Below are 24,121 nucleotides of genomic sequence, written 5' to 3'. Positions count from 1 at the left end.
CCACCACTTTTCCATGAAGCATCCCCATCAAAGGAAGGGGGAAGTCAACATGTACTGCTGTAACGTCCCACTGATGGATCTTCTGCTTGGAGGGACCCTTAGTCAAGAGTTTGCATCAGTGCATGTAGACATTTTTATATCACTGAATACTACAGCACTGTGTAAACTCAACTCAAACTGCAAAAGCCTAACTTTGACTTTGAGTAGCATCCACAAACCAGCAGAAGTTATCTTAATCTGTGAATTTTCTGTACTTGGTGAGCCAAAAACTTTAAGAAGAAACTGCTTTAGATCAATTTTAGGTTCATGGAGTTTATACGGAGCAAGTCAAATAGTGGAAACCACATGGTAACTCTCCTATATATTGGATTAGTTTAGCCCATACCACATTATCAGAGCATCTCATCAAAATCCATTTTCACTTGTTTTCCAAGGGAGACGTACCTCTTTTTAGTTAAGAAGTCTGTGTCAGCTGAACAAGTTGGGCAGAGGTGCAGGGACCGAAAACCTTCTGTCCAGTAAATCAAGGGAAGTGATTATTCCCCTCTATTTGGCACTGGTGAGGCCACATCTGGAGTATTGCATCCAGTTTTGGGCCCCCCACTACAGAAAGGATGTGGACAAATTGAAGAGAGTCCAGGGGAGGGCAATGAAAATGATTAGGGGGCTCGGGCACATGACTTATGAGGAGGGGCTGAGGGAACCGGGTTTATTTATTCTGCAGAAGAGAAGAGTGAGGGGGGATTTGATAGCAGACTTCAACTACCTGAAGTGGGGGTTCCAAAGAGGATGGAGCTTGGCTGTTCTCCGTGGTGGCAGATGACAGAACAAGGACCGATGGTGTCAAGTTGCAGTGTGGGAGGTCTAGGTTGGATATTAGGATAAACTATTTTACTAGGAGGGTGGTGAAGCACTGGAATGGGTTACGTAAGGCGGTGGTGAATTCTCCATCTTCAGAAGTTTTTAAGGTCCAGCTTGACAAAGCCCTGGCTGGGATGATTTATTTGGCGTTGGTCCTGCTTTAAGCAGGGGATTGGACTAGATGACCTCCTGAGGTCTCTTCCTATCCTAATCTTCTATGATATGCAACTCAAACTGCAGACATTTGAGATTGTTGTGAAACGTATAAATCCAGTGCTGTTGATATCATCCAGGCAGATGATATTCTGATCTTTAGAGAAACAAGGTGGGTGGGTTAATATATTTTAATAGATCAACTTCTATTGTTGAGATACAAGCTTTTGAGCTTATGCTCTACTTCAGCTTCGTGTTAGCTTGAAAGCTTGTCTTTCTCGCCAAGTTGGACCAATAAAAGATATTACCTGATATACCTTGTCTTTCTATTATCCTGGGATCGATGTGGCTACAACAACACTGTATACAATTTTGGTCTTTATTACTTTAGGGCTAGATCCAAAAAGGTGAGTTGGACTGAGAGGTTCAACAGCTAACGTTTAGGTATCCTGCCATACAGTGGAATACACACCAGTCCCAGGTTAGGCTCCCAATGCAGTACATGAGGAGAATTAGGTGCCTAAGAATGGGATTCACAAAAGCCAGTATTCTGAGCAGGGAGTCACCTCAGGTATCCAGTAGAAAATGCTGAGGGGAGGGGTGTTGCCTAAGCCCCATCCATCAGAGGGAGTTAAGTCCCTAACTCTGGACTGCACAAAGATGCCTGACTTGTCTCAGGATTCACTGAGACGTCAGATTCCTGACTCATCTCAGCCATGAACTCTCTCTGGAGTTAGGTGTCCAAGTCAGATCAGTCAGTCCTTTAATGCAAAAAAATAAACCCCAAGATGGTCCCTTCTCCCCTTATATCCATAGCCATGACTGGTGGGTGGAGCCCCAGTTTGGGGAGGCTAGACCCTATCTCCCCCTTCTGTCTTCCTCCCTCCTGCGGCCTGAGGAGCACTGGGTCAGCCGAAGCCCTGAGCCTCCCCCCAACCTACTTAGAGGAGCCGCGGGCTGGCCGGAGCTCCCGAAGCCATGCCTCCCCTCCGTAGATCCCAAGCTGCCCTGCAAAAATTCAAAAGCTCTTCTCTTCTCTCTTCCGGAAGAAGAACCTGAGCTTTTACTATGCCCCAAGCAGGTTCCGGGCCGGTTGAGGAGGCACTATGTGTTATTTATCACCCTAGGGAGTCCTGGGAGATTACTAATGAATCCAGGAAGCTGAATAGCACATACTCTCTCCTCAGTTGCCCCGGAACCTACATAGGGCATAATAAAAAGTAAAAATTTTCCCTGAGCAAACCACCAAACGCACAACTGGGGTCCCACGGCAGCACCTGAGCTAGGGGAGGCTGAGCCTCCCCTGGCCTATTATACCCACTGCCCATATCTATAGCCCAATAATTAAATCACTCACTGAGGGCAAGGGAAACCCAAGTTCAGATCCCCGCTCTGCCTGACTGGGACCAGGGACTTGAACCCAGTTCTCAGACTGTCTAGTTAAGTGCTCTAACTGCCAGGCTATAGTGTATTCTTTCTCAGTGTTTCCTGTTGGAGCTGTTCATCTTTGTATAAAATATTAAATAGTCATTGGGCCAGAGGGTGTGTGACTCTCTAGCCCGGTGATTCGAGCATTCACCTGGAAGATCCAGGTTCCAGCTCCCTGCTCCTATAAGTAATTAAATATTTTATACAAAGGGGAAGTGAGTGAGGTAGGTGGGGAATGCCTAGTCTGAGGATCTGCTGAGCTGCTTGGCAGTGTCAGGACTTTGCTTTGTGCATGCACACCAGCAGAAATTTAGATCCCTAGGCAATTTAGGCGGTATCCTGGAGTTTTTATATATTTGGACATAGGCACCTAAAGTTAGTTCCCTTTGTGGAACTAACCCTTAGTTTCCTGTCCTCTGTTATGATCAGATCCTATTGTTGGTTTCAAGACTGCGTGTAGTCATTACAGGGAAAGGGGGAAGTCAGAAAATTAAAAGTTACTGCTAATTCTAAGATGATGATGAAAAATTCAGTTTTCTAATAAGATTTACCAAACCAAGTTACTACACTAACTCAGCATGTTAGAGCAATGCTATTGTTTCAGTATCCTGCCCAGTTTTATACATGCTTGCAAAAGAAGTTATGCCTTAAAGGCTTTCATGCACATTGATTAACAATAAAAATGGTGTAACTTAGAAGCCTTTAAACAGAAAGCTGTGAATTGTTTCTGGTTGTGTTAATTTATACAACTAAATAATTGCTACAGATGTGTTTTTGAATAATGTTCTGTTAATCTAAAATTATTCTCTTTTCCTAACCCATGTATCCAATTCTACTTTAAAGAAAATGGGTTTCCTAAATTATGAACCCTTAAACTTTAAACTTCAGATGAACAAAGTATCTGTGTATGAACTGAATTTAAAGAGAATTCACTTCCTGTATCTGATACCACATAAATGTATTATTTCTATTGTGGTTTGACCCTGAGCTCCATCATAATAATCATATTGATGGAAGATTTAGGCTGTCTCTAAAGCGTAGTACGTTACAGAGATATCCTTGTAGTACTTTGGGTGGGAAGTCCAGAGTAAGGAGGAAGAGGGAGAAAAGGTCTCATATTTATTATTTTTCTACCTGTACTGGGTGTACAAAGTCAAACTAGATGATAAATATCTGGAACATTATTTAACATTACTCTGGGTCTTGGTGGAGATCAGAAACATCTGGAGCATTATTGAATGTTGAGTGTAATAAAGTTGCAAAGAGGTAATGTAGAATGCTGCCAGTTGTGCCATTCTACAGGATTACAATACATAGACAAAGACAGCTTTATAGTCCGATCAGGGCCAGAGTGAGCCAGAAATTACATATGGCTCAGAAAAAAAAATGCCAAGAATAAACTAAGCTTCCTTGCTGGAAGAAAGCCAGATGTATTTTCTGAGCTGTATTGGCAAAGGCCAACATTGTTAAATACCAAAGAAAGTAACTGCAACAGAAGGCAGTGGCTGGTGAAACTGGTTTGAGAGATTGAGGCCCATTATATAGGTATCATGGACCTACATCCCCGCTGTATAGCAAATGTTTTATACTGTACTGTCAGCGTGCAAAGCAGCCCAAGAGCCAGCATAGCAATCCACAGGAGGATTAGCCAGTGTGTTTCTTCTAGACCTTAAAATATATGGATCTGTGAATCACTCTGCCACCAGAGGTTTTCCATTATGCCATTCCCTGTGGCTAGCATAGGGGGCAAAACCATTGTGTCTCTGAGACCTCTAGTGATTGCTGTCCAGAGTAATGAGCACATCCCTATCTCCTGAATTGTACTGTTTGCTCCTCAGTCATAGTCCAGGCTCCAGTCTGGAGAGCTTGCAAACATGTGATGTTTGCCTAGAGAAGTCTTCTCTTTAATGTAACTGCTTTTCAATAATGCCTACATACATTTCTTTCAGAACTTCTAAGAAAAAAATAGTTATTTAAAAATAATACCAAAGTAGTGGGTAAATAGTCTATACAGCATCCCATGGGTTTGCGGCCAATTCCATCCTAAATTCTGCGTCCTTGAGACCACCTTGGTACCTTTTCTGGTCATGAGACCATGCTGCTTACAGACCACAAGGGCCTGGAATTTACAACACAGAATGTCTGGACCAGACCTCCAAAATGCATTCAGAGTAGAGATGAGTGGCTAACCTCTAGGGAAGTAAGCAAGGTGTATAATATAGATAATTCTTTTAAAATGCTGAATATGAAATTTTTATAAACATTCCTGACCAGGGCTAAAAGGATTTGGATGTGGTCCTTCAATCAATGCTCCATCAATCAATAAACTGTGATTGGAAAGAACCTAAATTTGGAAAGCAGCCCTGTACAAGAGAGCCATAAAGCCCCAGCATCTTTGGGTACATCTACCCAGGGATAACAGACCCATGGCTGGACAAGTTCAGCTGTCTTGATTTTACGGGGCTAAAAAATGCTGTATAGATTCTTGCAGGGTCCCGAAGTTTGGGCTCCAGCCTGAGCCCGAATGTCTATACAGCAACTTTTCAGTCTGGAGGCTGAGCCCCATGAGCCCAAGTCAGCTGACCTGGGGCATCTGTGGAGTTTTTCTCACTGTGTAGAAGTAAGCTTTATTCCTATCCTCCTCTTGTATTTTTGGGATAACCTTTATATCACTTTCCCCCTGAAATACCATCCATAAGATATTTTCACTGCGGTCTTGCAAGGTCCTATTTCTAGGAGAATGGAACTTAGCCTAGAGGGACGCTGAAGCCCTGGGCTGACTCGTGTTCTTTCTGCAGTCTGAACATGGCACCCTTGTGTCATGTCCTGTCTCGACAAGTTTTAATTTTAGAAGCTTTTATTTTTTGTAGGATCACATAGCTCTGAAGGTAACCTACACTAGTCGATGCAAACAAAACCACCAAGCACCAGGATACCATTCCTGCATATGAACCTAAAAAGGGTACATCCACAAGGTGCTGCTTTTCCTTATCCCTCATGAGACACTTACTGAGAAACTGCTGTGCTGCCATGTAATAGCTGTTTTCATGAAGCCCGTCTGACAGCAAGTTATGCCCTTTCCCCTTAGGACTCCGTTAAATTAAATGCAGACATTGACACAGCAGAAAGTTATGGACTTGGCTTTTTCATTTGACTGAGCTATTTATCAGGAAACTTCACTGGCTAGTAGAGCCATTTGAGGCCGTATCTGTTTGTTCCTCTCATAGGATTGGTCCAATCTACCCGCAAGCCTTTACCTTGAACTTGTGGACAAATATTATCTTTCTACAGTCACAGAACTCATTTTTTAAAGAAAAACATTTCCTGGTTTAATTTATATCTATGCAGTATCTGCAGTTCACCAGCTCAGGGCCTAAAACTTACTCAAAGTCAATTTTTTTCTTTTAAATATTCTGCCTCATCTGATGCTCTGGAGAGAGGGGAAGAGTAGCTGTCAGTCCCAAAAGCCTGTTATTTCTCACATCTATGATATTTGTTTCCCCTGAGCCTGCTTACTGAAGTCCAGAGCACCACCTCTACTGGGTGTCCTCTGCTGCATGGAAATACTGCAGCTGAGACTAGATATTGTATAGGGATGGGAACTTCCTTAGTGATACCAAGAAATAATAAATATTGTTGCAAATCTTGTAGAGGCAAAACCAGGCTGATGTCAGGTTTAGGATCTCAGCTAAATCTCCTTTAATTTATAATTACACATATGCCACCCACGGATATTAACAAAGTTCGACATATAACTGATAGCACAATTTGGCCCTCAGCATACTGGACAGAAAGGTGGCTGAAAACAGTAGGGTTTTCAGTGGTTGGTGCACATTATTTTTTTAACTGGAAATTTTCCTCTTTGTAGCTGTGTTTTAATGGTGTTACTCAATTACATCCAAAGGTATACTATTAATGGATTGTATCTGGTGATAATGCAATTAAATGGATCATTGGGAGGAAAAAAGTCATTTAAAATAATGAGAATCTTTATGGTAGTGGTATGATTTAAGTGACCATTTTCTGATTTATTAGAGTTATACTGTGAAATCTATAATAGTGTTTTAAAACAGCCTTTTCAAAAGTTGATATTTTTCTTCACACTATTTTGGTATAAGAGCCTATCTAGAACCCTTGAAACCCCACCAGTCTATTCACTGTTTTTGTATGCCACTTAACAGTTCCATGCATTTACCTAAGGAAACACTTTATAGTATCAGGGACTTTCATCCACTGACTCCCTCTTACGTTTCTCTCTCCACTGTGCATCATTTTACATCTCTCCAGCATTGTCCTACCCAGACTAACATGACACTTTTTGACTTATGAATGAGACATGGTCTAAAAAATACTTAATTATCTCTTGTTTATGAACACTTTGAGATGAACTATGAAAAAAGCTTGTTGAGGTTGTATATGGCTTTTTGCTGAATAATAATAATTTTTACTTTGTATCAAAACATTTTAGAGCCCAATCCTGGGAGGAGTTCCAAGGAAGTGTAATAGGCTGGCTGGTTAGATCTCATTTGGAGGATGAGGGCATATCCACTGTCCTGATTCGCCTCTCATTTATAATTTATAATATAGTATACAATTGTATTATAATATTATTATAGTTTATAATATATGGGGAGACTGGGGCCTAATTTTGAGACAAGAATAAACATGTATAAACACAGGAGGGAAAATGGTAGGGAGAACAAGGGAAACAGTGATACAAGACACAGTTGTGTGGTCTAGTTAGTGTGTTACATGCTAATTCCAATTTAATTACAAGTAAGAATAAATGATAGACTCCTTGCATTTGGAATGCACAACCCACATTGTCTATCTGTCTGAGGTTGGGGGAACAGTGCTGGGGTTCTCCAGCCAGTACTGCTTGTTCCCTATTGTGCTAGTTGGTGCTTCTGCCTTTTACTGCTCTCAGGAAGGCCTTTGGTAGGCCATTGACTTCAGTGGAGTTACTCCTGCGCTATAGTGGCATGGAAAAAGCATCAGGTCTCTCATCTCTACATTTGTTTATATTGGTCTTTCTCTTTAAATACTGTCTTGCCTGAGAGTATTTATTTAAAATGTTTCCTTTTTGTTATGCAACAATATTTGTTTCAACAAAGAAAGATGCTCGGAACACCATAATCTTTCTCACCAAACAGTGTTTATAGTCCTACGTACAAAGAACTATGATAGTGATTTCTAGCATCTGTTTGTTAAAGTCATTTCCTCAAAGTAGTGATAAGCACAATTCACTGGGGATGACGACTCTTCTTTTTTTCCTTAGCATACATATTTTAATTGGTGGTCACTTTCTTAAACAGCTATTAAGTTCCATTATCTGATGGCTGAACAAAGGTTGTATTACTTGCTTTTTATAATGACTTCCAGAAGAAAGGTCCAATAACTGGGGCCCTTATTCGTGAGAATTGTCCCACTATAATCAGCATGAATTTCACATAAGCAAGAGCAATAGGATTGGGCCCCAATTTATTTCTAGAACATGATAATACTTTATATAGTATTACAAAAGGGGCTGATTGTTGGGGTAGCCTCCAAGACCTCTTCAACTCAGGTCCCCAAGAACTCAGTTCAACTCTGGTCTCATCACTCAGGTTCCTTTAATGGAATTTAATAAATAACCCAAATTTCTGCACCCAGAGGTGGTGGTGTGAAGCTAATGGTCCAGACTTTCCAATCAAGCCATGCACCTACAGTGGGGGCCAGGAGCAGCTTCCATATGTGTTTAACCGGTTGGGGTGAGTCAGAAGAAGCTGCAGAAAAAAAAGCTGTAGGCAGTTTGGTCTTGTGGATCTAGGTTGGTCCCTGGAAGACACTGAGTGAGCTGAGCCACCTCTTAACCCAGAGCAGAGATGCTGGGCCTAATTATTCTCCAAGAGTGGGTTGCTCTTGTGCTCTTTGTTTCCAGCCAGGCTTTAAAAATCTGGAGTCTAGTACATTTGTATCCTGATTCTGTCACTGATTTCTGCTGCGATTAGGAAAACTGATGTGCAAGACTGAAAATCTGCCACTATTTGGCGGTGAGGCAATGATAGCTAACCTTTTAAAGCATTGTGATTTGATATCAGGTTTGCTCAGTACAACTCTGTCTCTCCTAGTTCTTTCTGCTTGTTTAAGTGTGAAGATAATTTGTGTTTCTCAAATTTTAAATTGCTTATATCTATTGGTGATGGTGGAGAAAAATGGTTTGTTATGCTGGAATTCAGTCTTAAGGATGCTGTCCACCAATATTGGACTCAGAGCCACATATCTGAATGTTTTTGTGGGGCATGAAGTGTGAGCTGTATGCAGTAAACACAGCAAAATGACACCTACATATTAGCAACTTTGAAGGGGTTAAACTGTGTACAACAGTGCAAAAAGTGGGATTAGCAGTCCTTATTACCACACAGGGGACCTGTGCTGGTCCATCTGTTCTGGACTGAACATTAATTGTTGGTGAAGTGTCAGAAACTGAAAGTGCTGAGGTCAAATTCCCATCTCATTTAATGTGTATGCAACTTGGTTTGAATTAAGTGAATTCACTGGGGATGGCGACTCTCTTTTTTTTCTTAGCATACATATTTTATGTATTTTACATATTTCTCATTATATTCATAAAGTGAGAGTAAGATCTAGTCCAAGTGTTTACATTAATAGCACAAAAAGTGACTGCTTGCCTATTGCTTTCCTCACAGTGCCCTTGCTCAGTGTTTCACAGTTGTTCAAGGGACATGTGCTAAATTGGAGTATTTAAACTGACTTCTTTCATAAGACAGGACGAGGGCAAGAAAAGGTCTTTAAATTTTTTCCGGTGCTAAACTGTGGAAAGGAAATTACAAAAAAAATAAAAGGCAAAAATTGTGAAGATTGGTTCAAGTAGTATGCTGTATTAATTGTTATAGGACAGAGAGAGAGTGATCTTCCTTGCATTACCTATAAATATGCTCACAGCCAACCATGTGCATTACGTTGGATCATGTCTGATGTATACGTGTGTCATAAATATAAAGGGAAGGGTAACAACCTTCCTGTATACAGTGCTATAAAATCCCTCCTGGCCAGAGGTACAAAATCCTTTTACCTGTAAACGGTTAAGAAGCTCAGGTAACCTGGCTGGCACCTGACCAAAAGGACCGATAAAGGGACAAGATACTTTCAAATCCGGGGGTGGGGGAGAAAGGGAGGTTTTGGTCTGTCTGTTCAGTGTGCTTGCTGGACACAGATCAAGGAAGCAAGCAATCCAACTCCATTAGAATTAGTAAGTACTAGTAAGGGAATGTGTTAGCTTATTTTTGTTTTGGCTTATGATTTTCTCTGTGCTGAGAGGAAGGTGTATTCCTGGTTTTCTTTTTGTAACTTTAAAGTTTGGTCCAGAGGGAAATCCTCTGTGTTTTTGAATCTGATTGCCCTGTAAGATTATCTTCTATTCTAATTTTACAGAGGTGCTTCTTTTACCTTTTTTCTTTCTAATAAAGTTCTGTTTCTTTTAGAATCTGATCGGGGTTTTTTTTTAGTGTCCTAAAAAAACCCAAGGTTGGTCTGTGCTCATCTTGTTTATTCTCAAGCCTCCCCAGGAAAGGGGGTGTTGGGGCTTGGGGGGATATTAGGGGGAAGTAGGAACTCCAAGTAGTCCTTTCCCTGAGTTTGTCTAAATCACTTGATGGTGTCAGCATTACCTAATCCAAGGTACAAGTGAGAATTTGTGCCTTGGGGAGTTTTTAACCTAAGCTGGTAGAAATAAGCTTAGGGGGTCTTTCATGCAGGTCCCCACGTCTGTACCCTAGAGTTCAGAGTGGAGAGGGAACCCTGACAATGTGTAACACACAAGTCAAAAGTATTGGGTTAGGACTCTTATGGACCTCAGACATTTGGGATGAGCTTGTCTGACTTGTGGAAGTATAAGGAGGACAGTATATTTATGCGTATGAGGGAAAGAGAGAATGTGACTCCTTTGAGCGACTTCTCTTATTAAAAAAGAAAAGGAGAACTTGTGGCACCTTAGAGACTAAGTATCCAGCCTATTATTTACTGTCTCACCACTAAGGGAGTTCTTCTTTGGCTTGGGCAGTAAAGGCTTCTGCTTTTGGTGCTGAAAGACCCTTCTAAGATCCCATGATACCCATGTGATTTGTTTGTATCAAAGAATGTGGATTGTCATAACACCTTTCTTGTCTCAGACGTTTGCAAACTCGTTCAGAAACAATCTTCTTTTTTGCATGTGCAAAAAAAATTAGTATTTATTTGAAGTTATAAATTACAGCAGGCTGCCTTTCTTTGCCCTGGATGACTACCCCATTGGCTAAAACAAACAAAAGAATGCAAAAAGACTATCCATGAATAGAACCATGCCCATCCCTCAGCCTGCTCCTTCCTTAGTAGCCTGAGAAAAGACAGAGAGAAAAGATGGCTTTGCAACATGGCCAAAAGTTTAACAAATCTGGGCACTGGTGGGTCAGGGAGAGCAAATTCTAAAACCAAGGACCCCTCACCTCAGCAGTTTCCTTTCTTTTATTCCATGAATACTCCATCTCAAGTGGTTCTGCTGATCTCATCTATGACCATATGTCACAGAGAGAGACAATCTCTTAGGTGTCCAGGTCCCAAACCATTTAAGGCATTTATAATTTAAAACTGACACCTCAAGTTCTACTCAGAAGCTTACTGAAAGCCAATGAATATTATGGTGCACTGGTTTAATGTGCTCCCAAGGTGCAACTCAGTAAATAGATCACAGCATTCTGCACTTGCTTCAACTTTTAAATGCTCCCAAACTGTAATCCCTCATAGAGTGTATGATAGCAATCTAATCTTGAGGTGACAAAGGCATGGATAATTGTGATAAGGTCAATATCAGAGAGAAAAAGTCAGAACTTGTCTTGCCAGATGCAGATGGAGAAAGTGCTGTTTCATGTGGGGGAGGGAGAGACCAATACCAACCAGGTATCACCTTGATGTATTTTTCTATTCTGTAAGGCAATGATGGTGCAGTATGAAATCCTAGATGAAATAGAAACTATGCATTAGTTCTGTTGACAAACTTAAAATCCCATTTGGCTGATGTTAACATGAGCTACACAGGTAACCAAAGGAGAATATATGCTTACATGGAGTAGTAGTTACAGAAGCATTCATTTAATATTGTTACAAGCTACTGTTGATTATTACGAGTGACAGGAGAGCAGTTTGCAGATGAACTACTGTATAGAGGAAAAAGAACGAGGAGTACTTGTGGCACCTTAGAGACTAACAAATTTAGTCCAAGGTGCCAAAGGACTCCTCGTACTTTTTGCTGATACAGATTAACACAGCTACCACTCTGAAACCTGTATAGAGGAAGAAATGCTGTTCAGTTTAAGAAGGAATACTTTGATCCTTTGGCAGTTTTGTCAATGTTTTCCATTACAAATGAGAAGTTTAACATTATACATTAAAAGCTTGTGTATTTAAACCTTTTATGGTCCATACCACTTTAGGTAGAAATACAGTAAATTGCCACACTTTATTTCTGTAATTATCTTGTAAAAGTGCCAGTTGATATTGTCCTGAAGTTTATGTTCAGCACACGTTAACACCAGTCATATTTTGGACAGCTTGCATATGCTCAATTTGATTGTCTCTTAGGGAAATAAAATTGTTTAAAAATACATCTCTATTAAAAAGATCTAAAAATTATGTACTTTGAATAATTAAATGAACTACAGAGAGGAGAAGGTTGATAATCAGCTCACGTATAGTATGATTAGAACAATCTTCAGAATCATTTCTTGTATTCATACATTTTTCCAGGATTATATGTAATTATGAAACATTTTTTTTTAATCTCTGCAGGAGCTTGGAAGTAACAGCCCTCCGCAGAGGAACTGGAAGGGAATTGCAATTGCACTGCTGGTGATTCTAGTTGTATGTTCACTCATCACTTTGTCTGTCATTCTTTTAACCCCAGGTAATCTCTCTCTCTCTTTTTATATATATTCTTACTGAAGACATTTTGATTCATAATGTAATTTTCAAAATGACTTATAAGTATAACATTAACTCTTGTCTTTGCTCATTTTAACTTCTGGATGCTTGAATTTCAGTATCCAAAGTAGGAACAGAGTGACCTCTATGATGCACATTTGGACCTGCCATTATACATCCACTCAAAATCCCCATTGGCTTCCGTATATGTGAAATTAATTAAAGTCATGGGTGGTTGCCTCCTGGTGTATTTTCAGATCCCTGGGTATATATAGAAAACTTTGTTTAAAATGTGCTAATACTGACATGAAATTTTTATATCCAGCCACATCAGTGTATATGTATCTCTCACTGTCATATACACACAATAAATCAGAGAGAACTGAAGGTATTTATTTAACAACTGATTTGCAAAAATAATATTAATATGCCTATTCAGCAAGTCTGGACAATGTAAGTTCCTACACATGGATGTTTAGTTTTGCTGCAAGTTTTCTTTATTCTAATTTATCCAAGACATATTTTTAGTGGAAGTCCTTTTTCTGTTGGGATAGCAAACATTTAAACCAGGATAGAAGCCCAGATAGAAGGCAACATTGAACATGTTGCAAAGAAAAGAAAAAATTCATTGATTTCTCCCAATCAGACAGAGATTATTTAAAATAAGTGAACTGAGATGCATATATCAGTGGTAAATATTGGTCTGAAAATATTCTGTATTGGAAATGTTATTCATTTGGTTTGTATTTGAATGTGCTTTTTAAGTTCCATAGCCTTGGAATTTGCAAACCATTGATGAAGCTATATATTTTCCTGATTAATTTTCACTCAGTTGCATTTGTATATTTTTTGCATAATTATCTAGTATACTTTATGAATCAATAATTAGATGTTACAAATTCATTTGTATATTTTAGTATTTGCTGTTTAGGTTAATTTAGCATTAATTGAATCATCACACTGGAAAGCTTAGATATGATGGACCAAATTTAAGTTAGACTCCTAACAACCCTATTAGTCTCCCTTAGCCTGTGGTTATGTTGATGTAATTTACACACTATGGAGCTGGCAGAAAGTGTAAACAGGCTGTGAAAAATTCCTATAACTCATAACCAAGGGACAAGTAGAAGTGCTATCTGGGCAAGTAAACGAGTCAGATTATCTGGCCACTGGAAAAGGGCTACAAAGTAAGCAAAGAATGGGCTGAATGATAGCAGGCACAGAAGCTTGGAGCTGCTTCTCAGTCAAGGAGGGGGCCAGATTGTCTGGGAAAGGAGCAAAGAGGACAAGGCTGCCACTTGTGAGGAAAGGTGGCTGAACAGAGCATGCTGGAGTGCTAGACTGTGCTGCTTTCCCTGTATTATGGAGATATCCACTATGTACACCCACGGCTGGGAGGTTCGTAGCCACCACTCTCAAGAGAAAACAAAGGGTAGTGGTGGTTGGTGACTCCCTTCTGAAGGGGGATCCATCTGCAGGCCTGAGCTGGCATCCCAGGAGATGTGGTGCCTGCCAGGGACCCATATCTGAAATGTTATGGAAGGATTACTGAGGATCATCTGCACCTCAGACTACTACCCCATTCTGCTCACTCATGTGGGCAATAATGATACTGAAAAAGATATGACTCTGAGCAGATCAGAAGGACCACAGGACTCTTGGAGTGCGGGTGAAAGAGTTGGAGGCACAGATGGTGTTCTCTTTGATCCTTCCAGTGAAGGGTAGGGGTTCCAGCAGAGAGAGACATATTCTGGAGGTAAATGCATGGCTCCACAAATATTGTTGCCAACAGGGCTTTGGTTGTCTTGACCATGAGATCCTGTTCCAAGTAGAGATGGGGTCCACTTTCAAGGAAAGGGAAGAGTATCTTCAGATACAGACTGGCAAACCTAGTGAGGTGGGCTTTAAACTACGTTTGATGGGGCAGAAGACAAATGCCAACAGATAAGTCCAAAACATGGAGACCTGGATGAAGGGTAGGAATCTGTGGGGGACATGGGAAATTGCAGTATGACAAAGGAGAGACAAGGAGGAATATAGAGCAGAAATCTAATAATCATTTTAGAGGTCTGTATACTAGTGATTGGATGACTAATACAGTGAACATCTGTGTGAATGGGTTAGGATCTGAGGCTAAACTAGGAAAAGTTGGGCTGATCTAACCCCAGTTAGAGGGGAGCGGATTCTTCTGGGGATCAAGAAAGGTAAATTTGGGAGCATGTATGTCATGATATACCCAAAACCACCCTAGTGACTGAAGTATATTTCTTTCTTTTCAAGGAGAGGATTTCTTGTTTGAGGGGATGGCAAAAGCTAGAAAGAATTATGCTGAAACTCAAAGCAATTAAAGTCAGTTCTGGCCCTTATGTTTGAAAACCTATTGTTAACAGTGGCAAATTTGAAGGAGTATTTCAAAGTCTTCAGAGGCAAAGATTTTTTTTAAAAAACCCTCTACAACACCTGGACTAACACTATGTTATGTTATTAGAATGTATGTCCCCCCTTACACTGGTCTTTGCCAACAGTTCAAGTCACACAAGTGAAAACCAGTATTGTTATGTCAGTTGCTATGATTTCCCTAAGAAACTTCCCAGTTTGGTGTAATTAACAGAATCTGCTCTGCAAGGATCTAGGATTGGAAAAAGAAGGATTTTATGCAGGTCAGGAATGAAGGACATAAAGAGAGCTTTGAGAGGAAGCTTGCATCACAACTGCTTGGTGTCTTGAGCCCATGCTGTCCACACCTTATTTTCAGGAGCAAATCATTTATATTATTATTCTAATTATTTATTATTTTATAAAACTTTTAAAAACTAGTTAGGTAAACTGAGATTTTTGCTTATATGTGTTAAATACTGTAGTTGGATTAGTTGGTCTCAAGTGTCTCAAAGGCAACTGGGATGTCTAGCATTAGAAAAAAATAGACTACATCTTGTAAATCTAGAAACAGAAATAATCACTGGTCATTAGTACTTGTAGTTGGTCTAAATCTGCCTTAATAAAATGTAATCTTTTTGTAAAAATCTTCCTGTGAAATACACTTGATAGGAATTAGTATGTTTAGCGCAGTAGTGACAGTTAAGTTTCATGTTACCTCAGGATCATTCAGAATATATTGCTTCCAGTTTCTAATACCACTAGTCTGAGCGAACTACTTTTAAGATGAAGAGTGCTTTATAATCTTTTTCTTCTCATCCCAAAGTATCTTAATGGACACAGGGAGCAGTACAGTGTCACCATTTATTTCTGTCCATGGTTTGTTCCTCCATGAAGCCCAGCCTGGTCATGACCCTGCATATCATATCCCACCATTGAGTTGGTGGTTGGCCTCTAAGTCTGACTGACTTTGGTTGCATGTGTGGGTTTTTTTTGGCATCCTATTACATGTTTGTCTTCTGCAGTGTCCCCACATTCTGAAACTTTTCATTTGCAACCAGTCCTGTACCCTGATTTCACATCCTACTCTTCTTTGAACTTTGTTTGCCTTAAAATCATTCCTTCTTTACACGTTAGCTTCCAAAGAACTGTCATTGTTACAGCCTTCGGCCTTCTGATGTCTGTTTCATTTAATGCAGTTGGTTTCAGACCAGAGAGTAATGCTTTTAAGTACACTGGTTTGATACATTTTCACTTTGGTACCAAATGTAATGGTGAAATTATGGATGGATAAAAACCAAATTCTGTGTAGCATTTGTATCTAAAGAACATCTCCTTTTAATCACATCCTTGGTGGAACTGGTTAAGCTTCCTAGGTATACATAAAATTGTACTTATTCTATGACTTCTTTGCTGCTGCTGCATTTCAACACTTTATCTGTTTCCCCTTTTCCAATATACAGCCACCTTATCTTACAGCAAACTTTGATTTGAACGTGTTGCTTAATTTTCCATCGATTCTGATAACACTAGAGGATTTGTACACTTTTATAATTGTAGTTATCCTATAAGTAAACCATGTGATTTTGTGGCTTTCCATAATGTTTTTTCTCCAAACTGAATCCAATACCTTCATGTAGTTGATGAAAACAGCAAACATCTTAAATCTCCATTGTCCCTTTCTTCCATCAACTGTCAGAGCATGAATCAGCCTAATCTGAAGCTGCACTAAATCTTACCTACCACTTCCTCTAAAAGTGGCCTTAATCTGTTGACAATAACTTTCCCAGTATTTATAATAATCTTACGGCTCTATAATTATTCACATTGGTAGGATCTCTTTTTTTCTGAATTGGTACAACTATTGCCTTTAATCAGTCATTGTATCTCCTCTTGTTCCCATACTCTATTATATATTTTTTCCAAATGCTTTGAATAGTGCTTGTCCTGCCAGCTTTTAGCAGCTTATCTGTTATATTGTCTAACCCTGTAGCTTTCCCATTTTTAGCTGCCTTATTTCTCTTTCTCTTTCTATTTTTTCTTCTGATGGTAGTTCAATGCTGGTAGCCATTCTACATTGCAAGCTGCCCTGTTCATCCAGCATGTCTAGAATGCTTGCATCTGGATGAAATACAGGGTTCAGCACTTTGTTACAATGCTCCTTCCATATTTCCAGCACCTCTTTGGCATTTGTTGTCAGTTCACCGGTAGCCTTTCTTATGACTTACATCATTGGCCTGATTGTGTGTCCATATAGCTTAACCATTTTTTATATTGTTCTCATATCTTTTTTTCTTGATGCCTCTTCTAGTTGTTGAGCCTCTTCTTTCCAGCACTTTTGCTTGTTCAGTCTTCACTGCTTTGCACACTTTTACTTCTTCTTTCCTAGCAGTCTTGGCTTGTTTACACTTTTCTTGTAATGTTCTTGTTTCATTGTTGTCCAGCTTTCCCATGTTTTCTTATGCCTTCCAATAACTTTCTCTACTGTATTTTGTACTGCTTCCTATAATATTTCCCATCTGTTCTGTAGTGACATTTCTTCATCATAAATTAATGGCCTGAAATGCCCTCCAAGCCTCATCTTGTATGCTTCCCCCACAGAGCTATCCTTTGACTTATCAAGATCAAATTTGGGTCCAGTTGCACCCATCTTTGCTTTGCACTTTAACTTAATCTTTCCCATTAGTTGTTCATGATCACCGCCACGCTCGGCACTTCTGTAGAGTTTAACATCCATCAATTATCTTCTATGCTTTTGACTGCTAATCATGTGGTCGATCTGGATTTTAGTTTGCCCATCTGGTGAGTTCCATGTAACCTTGTGAATATCTTTGGCAGGACTTGTTTTCCTCAGTGTGTATCTCACAGCTAGTTCTTAACCTTTCCTTGTTATCATTTATAATGTTGTCTAGGCATGGCTAAGTCTAATAATGCATATTGCTGTGTCCAACACAAATAATAGCTTTTGCTTGTAGTTAACTAGTAGATTTAATTGCATTGTGGGGCATGTAATTTTCTGCCTAATACCTAGAACTAAGCAGGTGTCACATGAATACATGCTGTGTATTTCTAAAGCTTCAAACAGTAATTCAGATCCTACTTATTGTTCCCAAGAGAAAAACAAATGTTCAATAATATAACTTATATATGAATTTATGACATTAGTTCCATACAAATATTGACATTAATAAAAATAATAAAAAGAAGAGCTCTGTATAAGCTAAAAAACTTCTCTTTCAGAAACAGAAATTGGTCTAATAAAAGATATTACCTCTCCCACCTTGACATTAATATAGACATTGTCTTTTCATCTTCTTTTGTAAAGGATATAAACAGTGCTAAAACCAAAGAAAAATTATTAACCCAGATTTCAAGGATTTTTATTATGACACGAAATAAAACTTGAATTTGTAGAACTAATTGGAGCAGATATTCATTATATTGATAATGAGGGATACAGGCAGAACTAGTGATATCTTACTTATTGTTAAAAGAGAATCAGACTGAAGAAGTAAAAAATACAATATAGAAAAGTGCAGGAACTTGTTCATTTTATGTTGCTTGCTCATACTATGAATCTCCACTGATTCCTATATTTCCCAAGAGTCTTCTAATAGCATTTGTGTTTAATTCCAAATACCATAATATGAAGGTCATGGGGGAGGAAAAAATCATAGCTTGTTAGATACTATATTACACATGTAGAATATGTTTATTCTGGTACTCTTGACTGGGTTTAGGTTACTTTCCTCAAGCTAATACTGAGGAATGTAAGTTGTTCCATGTAGTGATATTATTTTGCTTGTATATAGTGCTTTTCATCCACAGATATCAAAGTGCTTTATAGAGACATTATTATCCCCAGTTTACAGATGGGAAAATGGAGACACAGAGGTACTATGACTCCCCCAAAGTCACACAGCCAATATTTAAAAGCAGGATGATATACTTAGGTCTTATATTACCAGGTCTCATATTACCAGGATGATATACTTAGGTCTCATATTACCAGGACATATTTTTTTTTCTCAAAGTAGAACAGATTATTCATCTAAAATTTGAAGTATTAAATTAAATAATTAAAACTAAACTAGTTTTATAAAATAACTGTACAAAGTAAATTTTGTAAGGCGCTATTCTTCCTTTATTTTTTTTTTTTGTGAAAAACTGATCTTTATTTTCCAGAAATATAGAAACTTATTCTCTCATTTCCCCATCTTCTTCTTCTACTCCTCTGATGTACAGGACATTGTTACATCTTTTCAAAACTTCACCAAGGTGTCCTGACAACACACCATCTATGTATTCTTCTGTGTTTGCAAGCTGCATGTTCATGTAGCCGTCGACAGACACCAGGTAGCCCTTGTACTCCATCCCCCACTTCAGCTTCACCATCACCGGCTTCCCTGTCAGGAAGGGCTTGGAGTTCAGGGGCAAGCTCATGGTAATGCGGCGTGGCACAAAGCAGCGGTAAAAACAAAAATTACTCATAGGGCCGCACGTGCGCCTGCTGGAGTCTAATTGTCTGTTCATTTACTTGCTAATTTGCAAAAGCATTTTCTTATCTATTAGTGCATATTAGTGAGTTTCTACTCTACTTGATTTCTGCTTCTCAGTCTTTAATTTAGTAAAATATGAAGGTTTGCTGTCTGTGTACGAATGTGCACCAATTGTTAAGCAGTTCAGCTGTCAATTTAATGCACAGTATAAAACTGTAACACTTTTTATCTTTTAACACTTGAATTCAACTCTGACTCCAGTAATCTACAATATATATATAATCTACTTAATATATGTATGGATTGTTATGATTCCAGTTGAATATATATTCAACTGGAAATACAAACATCTATCAAATTAGTTGGGGACCTGGGAAATGTTAGCCCTTCAATGAATAACTCAATAAAATTTAAAATGGAAATGGAAAAGAGATGGTAGACTATTCTGCAATGTAATAATAAACGTTAAGGGGGAAAAGAGAGTCTTTAACAACAGACAGAAAATACACTATACAGTATGCATACAAATTCATATTTAGACTAAAAATACAAATTGCAGTCTTCTGATAGCTTACATGATGAGCAGCTTGTCTTTCCATGAATTAACTGAGCATTTTGGGAATTTAAAAGAGTATTTCTGACTCTGTTGGTGTGAAACCAACATCTTGCTAAAAAATTACATAATTTGAGATGTTTACAGCGTGGACACCTAGACTAAAAGATCACAAATATGGTTTTATTTAAATACCGTCTTAGCATTAGGACAGTTTTACTCTTCAAACATTACACAGTATAGTTGTTTGAAGATGTCTATTTTTCTAAACTAGATGGTTAAAAACAATGTTTAGAAGTACTAGATTCAATTTAAAGTTATAAAATGCAATTTATAACAAAAAAATTACTTGGCAAGTATGTGAATTGTCAGAATGCTGAGAAAAGTGGGTTCAGTTGTCCTTTCAGGTAATATTTCCATATACTGTCCAGTGTATTTTCAATGATTTTAATAAGGCATTTAATAAAGTTTCTCAGAGGAAACTAGTGTTATGCAAAAAAAAAAAAATCCAGTGTCATAATAAAATTGGTGATCTGGATTGAAAGTTGGCAAACTAGCAGGGAATTTAGGGTCACAATAAATGGAATCTGACCCTTTTTGAATGCTGCAAGTGAGTTTTCACAGTGCCAGTTCTATTTAACTTTTATCTAAATGATTCAGAAATGGGAATGATGTATGGTGTCCAAATTTGCAGGTGATCTGCTAAAGTGCAAAAGGAATTAAGCACTATGGAATTTGATTGTAATAAGTGCAAGGTAATAAGTGTTTCTGAAGGGAGAAATGTTAGCAAAAAATACCTTAAATAATATATTAATGGAAGCTGAGGTGGGGAGAGGCTGTAGTAATTGTATGCAGTAGTTTGAAGGTAGAGACTCAATATGTGGGATCAGCAGCAAGAAAGGCTAATAAGGTTCCATGGTGTATAAACGGGGATTAGGTATAAATCAAGAGAGATAATAGTTCTACTCTGTAAAACCCTTGTAAGACTACACTTGGAATACTGTGTCCAATACTGGGCTTTGAATTTTAAAAAAGGTTATTCTTGGGAAGGTGCACAAGAAGTCAAGAAATCTTTTTTGGGGATTAGGAGTTCTGTTTTGCGAGAGAAGGTTTTAAGAGTGGAACATGGTTAGCCTTGAAAAAAGGAAGAGTGAGAGGAGAGTTTATTAGAGTAAGTATTTAAAGGGTTCCTGCTGACTGAGACCTTGAGGAAAGACCTGTATAGATTACAGAAGGATGGCATAGTGAGAGGTCTCACTCTGAATTTTGTTAAGGATAAGTATAAGAGGGAGCGGGGGGGAGAGATGTTGTTTCCTGAAGACAGCAAGTAGGCCGTGGATACTACTGAGAGAAGTGGGTGAAGCAAGCGGTATTGACAACATTTAAGAGAAGCACAGATCTTTATCTGGGGAGTGGGAGGGGTTGATTTCAATGGACTTAGAACCAGCCTGTACTCTCCAAGAGTAATGGCAATGGCAAAGCTCCTATTGACTTCAATGGGACCAGGATTGGCACCTTAAGTGAATTATGGGATGTTCCTGCTGCAAAGCAGACTTTTTTTTTCTCTATTGGAGTCAGGGAATATATTGGTGAACCAAAGGGAGAAGGGTCTGCTACTTGACTGTTGTGATTCTAGACTTTCTGTCCTAAGTCACTGAAAATATTTATCAGCAGAAATATGCAAAGCCAAAATTTGAACCCAACAGAAAAGGTACTTTCAGACATAGGGGAGTCAGTTATGTAGGAAGACAAAACCCAATGCCAAAGAGGAGAATTGCTGTAATCTACTGGTAGTTTGGCTAATAATGATACTGTGCATATGTAATATATACCCGATATTCTGGTAGGAATGAGTTATATGCATAACATATGAAAGAAGTTTGTCTAAAGCAGCTAGTAATCTAGGACATGTAAGATAAATATAATTGGAGATTTGTGTCCTGACCAGCAATAATGACTTTCAGTTAGCAATACCTTTTAATCTCATGTATTAATGGGTCCATTTACCTAATGACTTTAAAAAAAAAAGATTTCTGGAAGTACCAGCTATTTCCATAAATGATGTTTCAGCACAGAAAAATGAGAATTGACTGCTGTTTCCTTTCTGGAAGTAAGGAAGTGATTGCAGGGGTCGACATTTAAAAAAATATACATCAACATTCACTACCATTTAGTAACATCTGAGATGGCACGGTCTCCCTTTTAGCTGAGCATGTGAAATAATTGTGTGGAATCTCTTGGCAAATGTGGACTTACTAATGGTGGGCACTGTATTCCTAGAAAATGTACCACATAGAGTTCTGTATCCCAGAATTCCATTGCTCATATCTACCGAGATCTGATGGTGCGGGGGGCGGGATGGGCTGTTCAGATTATTTTTACATATGAATTTAAGTGGTTACGGTTAAACAGAAATAATAATGGAAAAGGTTAATATAATTTTCTTATTCTTGTAATGTATTATGGTTAGTGGGACTGAGAGATATGATCTCTATTTAAAACTGGCTCATGGCCATAGAAACTTGTGTTAAGGTAGGATATTGGGTTTCTTTTCACTCACCGCTTAGGATATATGGTGGGTAAGATTTGTTCTAAATTTCTCATTTTCTGTAAATCAGTATTTCACCAGTCTGAAAAAATTGATTTATTAGTCTGTATGAAAAAACATGTAATCACTATATCCCTAGTGTTTCACTATGCATACAAGAAATGTTCATTGAATTGGGGTGACAGGGTGTCCTAGTGGCTAGAACACTGGACTGGAACTCGAGACCTAGATTCTATTTCCACCTCTGCCATTGGCCGGCTGGGTGACCTTGGGCAAGTCACCCTCTTGTGCCTCAGTTTTCCCTGGGGAATATGGGAATAATGATACTTATCTCCTTTGTAAAGTGATGGGCGATGTCCTGATGAAAAAGTGCTATGTAAATAAGAAGTAGGCATTATTATTATAGACTTCAGTAGGAGTCTTACTTGTTTTTGAGCTGTAGGATCTGCCCCTAAAGTCCCAACAATTTTACAATAATTACATGATCTATATCAGTTTTTTTAAAATGTGTAACCTGGTGCTTCTTTGTTTCTTTTTAGATGAGCTTACAAATTCATCAGAAACCAGATTGTCTTTAGAAGATCTCTTCAAAAAAGAGTTCATAGTTCATAATCCAGAAGCCAAATGGATTAATGGTATGTGTATATATTATCAAGCAGTTTGAATGCAGATAGAAGCATTTTTATGATGAATCGAGACACTGTCATTAGTGAAGCCATGAAAAAGTCATAAACCACCATTGGTTCATTAGAAGTTTTGATGTGTTTGCAATATGTTACTGATTTTTAATATATACTCTATATAAATATCTGTTAACCTAGGTATTGTGTTAATATTACATATGGAATTTGATCCAGATCACCTCGGTCATATTGCATGGCATTTTTTAATTGTACCAGCAGTTCCAAATCACTTGTGAGAACCTTTATGAATATGTAGGAACTCTTTTAAAACTGAACCTTGTCTGTGGATTCATAACAAAATCAGGCCATTGAAGGAACAGGTTTATTCAGATCTAAATTTCAGGGTGTGCAAATGGTTCTGACACATAACATATGGAAACACATTTTAGGTTGAACTTCAACATATTTGTACAGCTCTAGTTATTCTCTGATGCCTGTGCATTGTACTTCAGGTTCTGTTTGTTTAGATGCTTTAAGAATTGTGCATAATGTTCTAAAAATAATGCATATTGTTAAGACTCATATACCTGAAAAAGTCCTTGTCATCTCATTCAAATCTTTATTATGTTTTTTTTTCTTGATCAGATACAATGTTTCACATTCTTTCGGTTAGCAAGAAATTTTCAAATAACACTGTGTCCTTCCCTGTCTTTGTGTCATCATAATTGTGTAACAGTCAAGGTGTTATAATCAGAGGAATAACAATAGGCTTTGTGCAAAATAAAGTATTTGAAGAAGAGTTATGAAAATAGGAAGTCTTATGTGGCTGCAGAGTTTATAAATTAAGTGTAATCAGAATGATTTATCCTTCACGTTGAAAAGATAGATATTTAAAGATACCAAAGCTGGCTTCCATGACGGAATCAGTAAGAATTAGAAACACCGATTGTCCAGTAAAAGGGCACTAATGGAATTAACTTTGACAACCTTCTCTGGAGACTGAAATGGAGTTGCATCTCCCAAGTGGAAGTTCCTAGGTGTGTTTTGCTTCAGGCAAGGGAATAGATGGGGAGAGTGGGCTCTTTCATGAAGTGAAGCATGCATTCCATCTTTGAGGAACCAACCC

General features: G+C 38.5%; 1 protein-coding gene and 1 pseudogene across 1 annotated transcript in view; one reads left to right on the top strand and one right to left on the bottom strand.

Annotated features, from left to right (window-relative positions):
• Positions 1–24,121, top strand: part of DPP10 (dipeptidyl peptidase like 10) — a 434,888-nt gene that overhangs the window by 88,873 nt on the left and 321,894 nt on the right. Inside the window, exons 2-3 of the mRNA XM_077829757.1 lie at positions 12,265–12,379; positions 22,912–23,007. Of these exons, the coding sequence (XP_077685883.1) occupies positions 12,265–12,379; positions 22,912–23,007 (211 nt within the window). The remainder of the gene's footprint in view (positions 1–12,264; positions 12,380–22,911; positions 23,008–24,121) is intronic.
• On the bottom strand, positions 18,970–19,215 carry LOC144272256 (small nuclear ribonucleoprotein F pseudogene; annotated as a pseudogene).

The sequence above is a fragment of the Eretmochelys imbricata genome, chromosome 11, assembly GCF_965152235.1.
Source record: "Eretmochelys imbricata isolate rEreImb1 chromosome 11, rEreImb1.hap1, whole genome shotgun sequence".
NCBI lineage: Eukaryota > Metazoa > Chordata > Testudines > Cheloniidae > Eretmochelys > Eretmochelys imbricata.
Note: the sequence above shows the minus strand (reverse complement) of the source record. Positions and strands in the feature narration are given on the sequence as shown.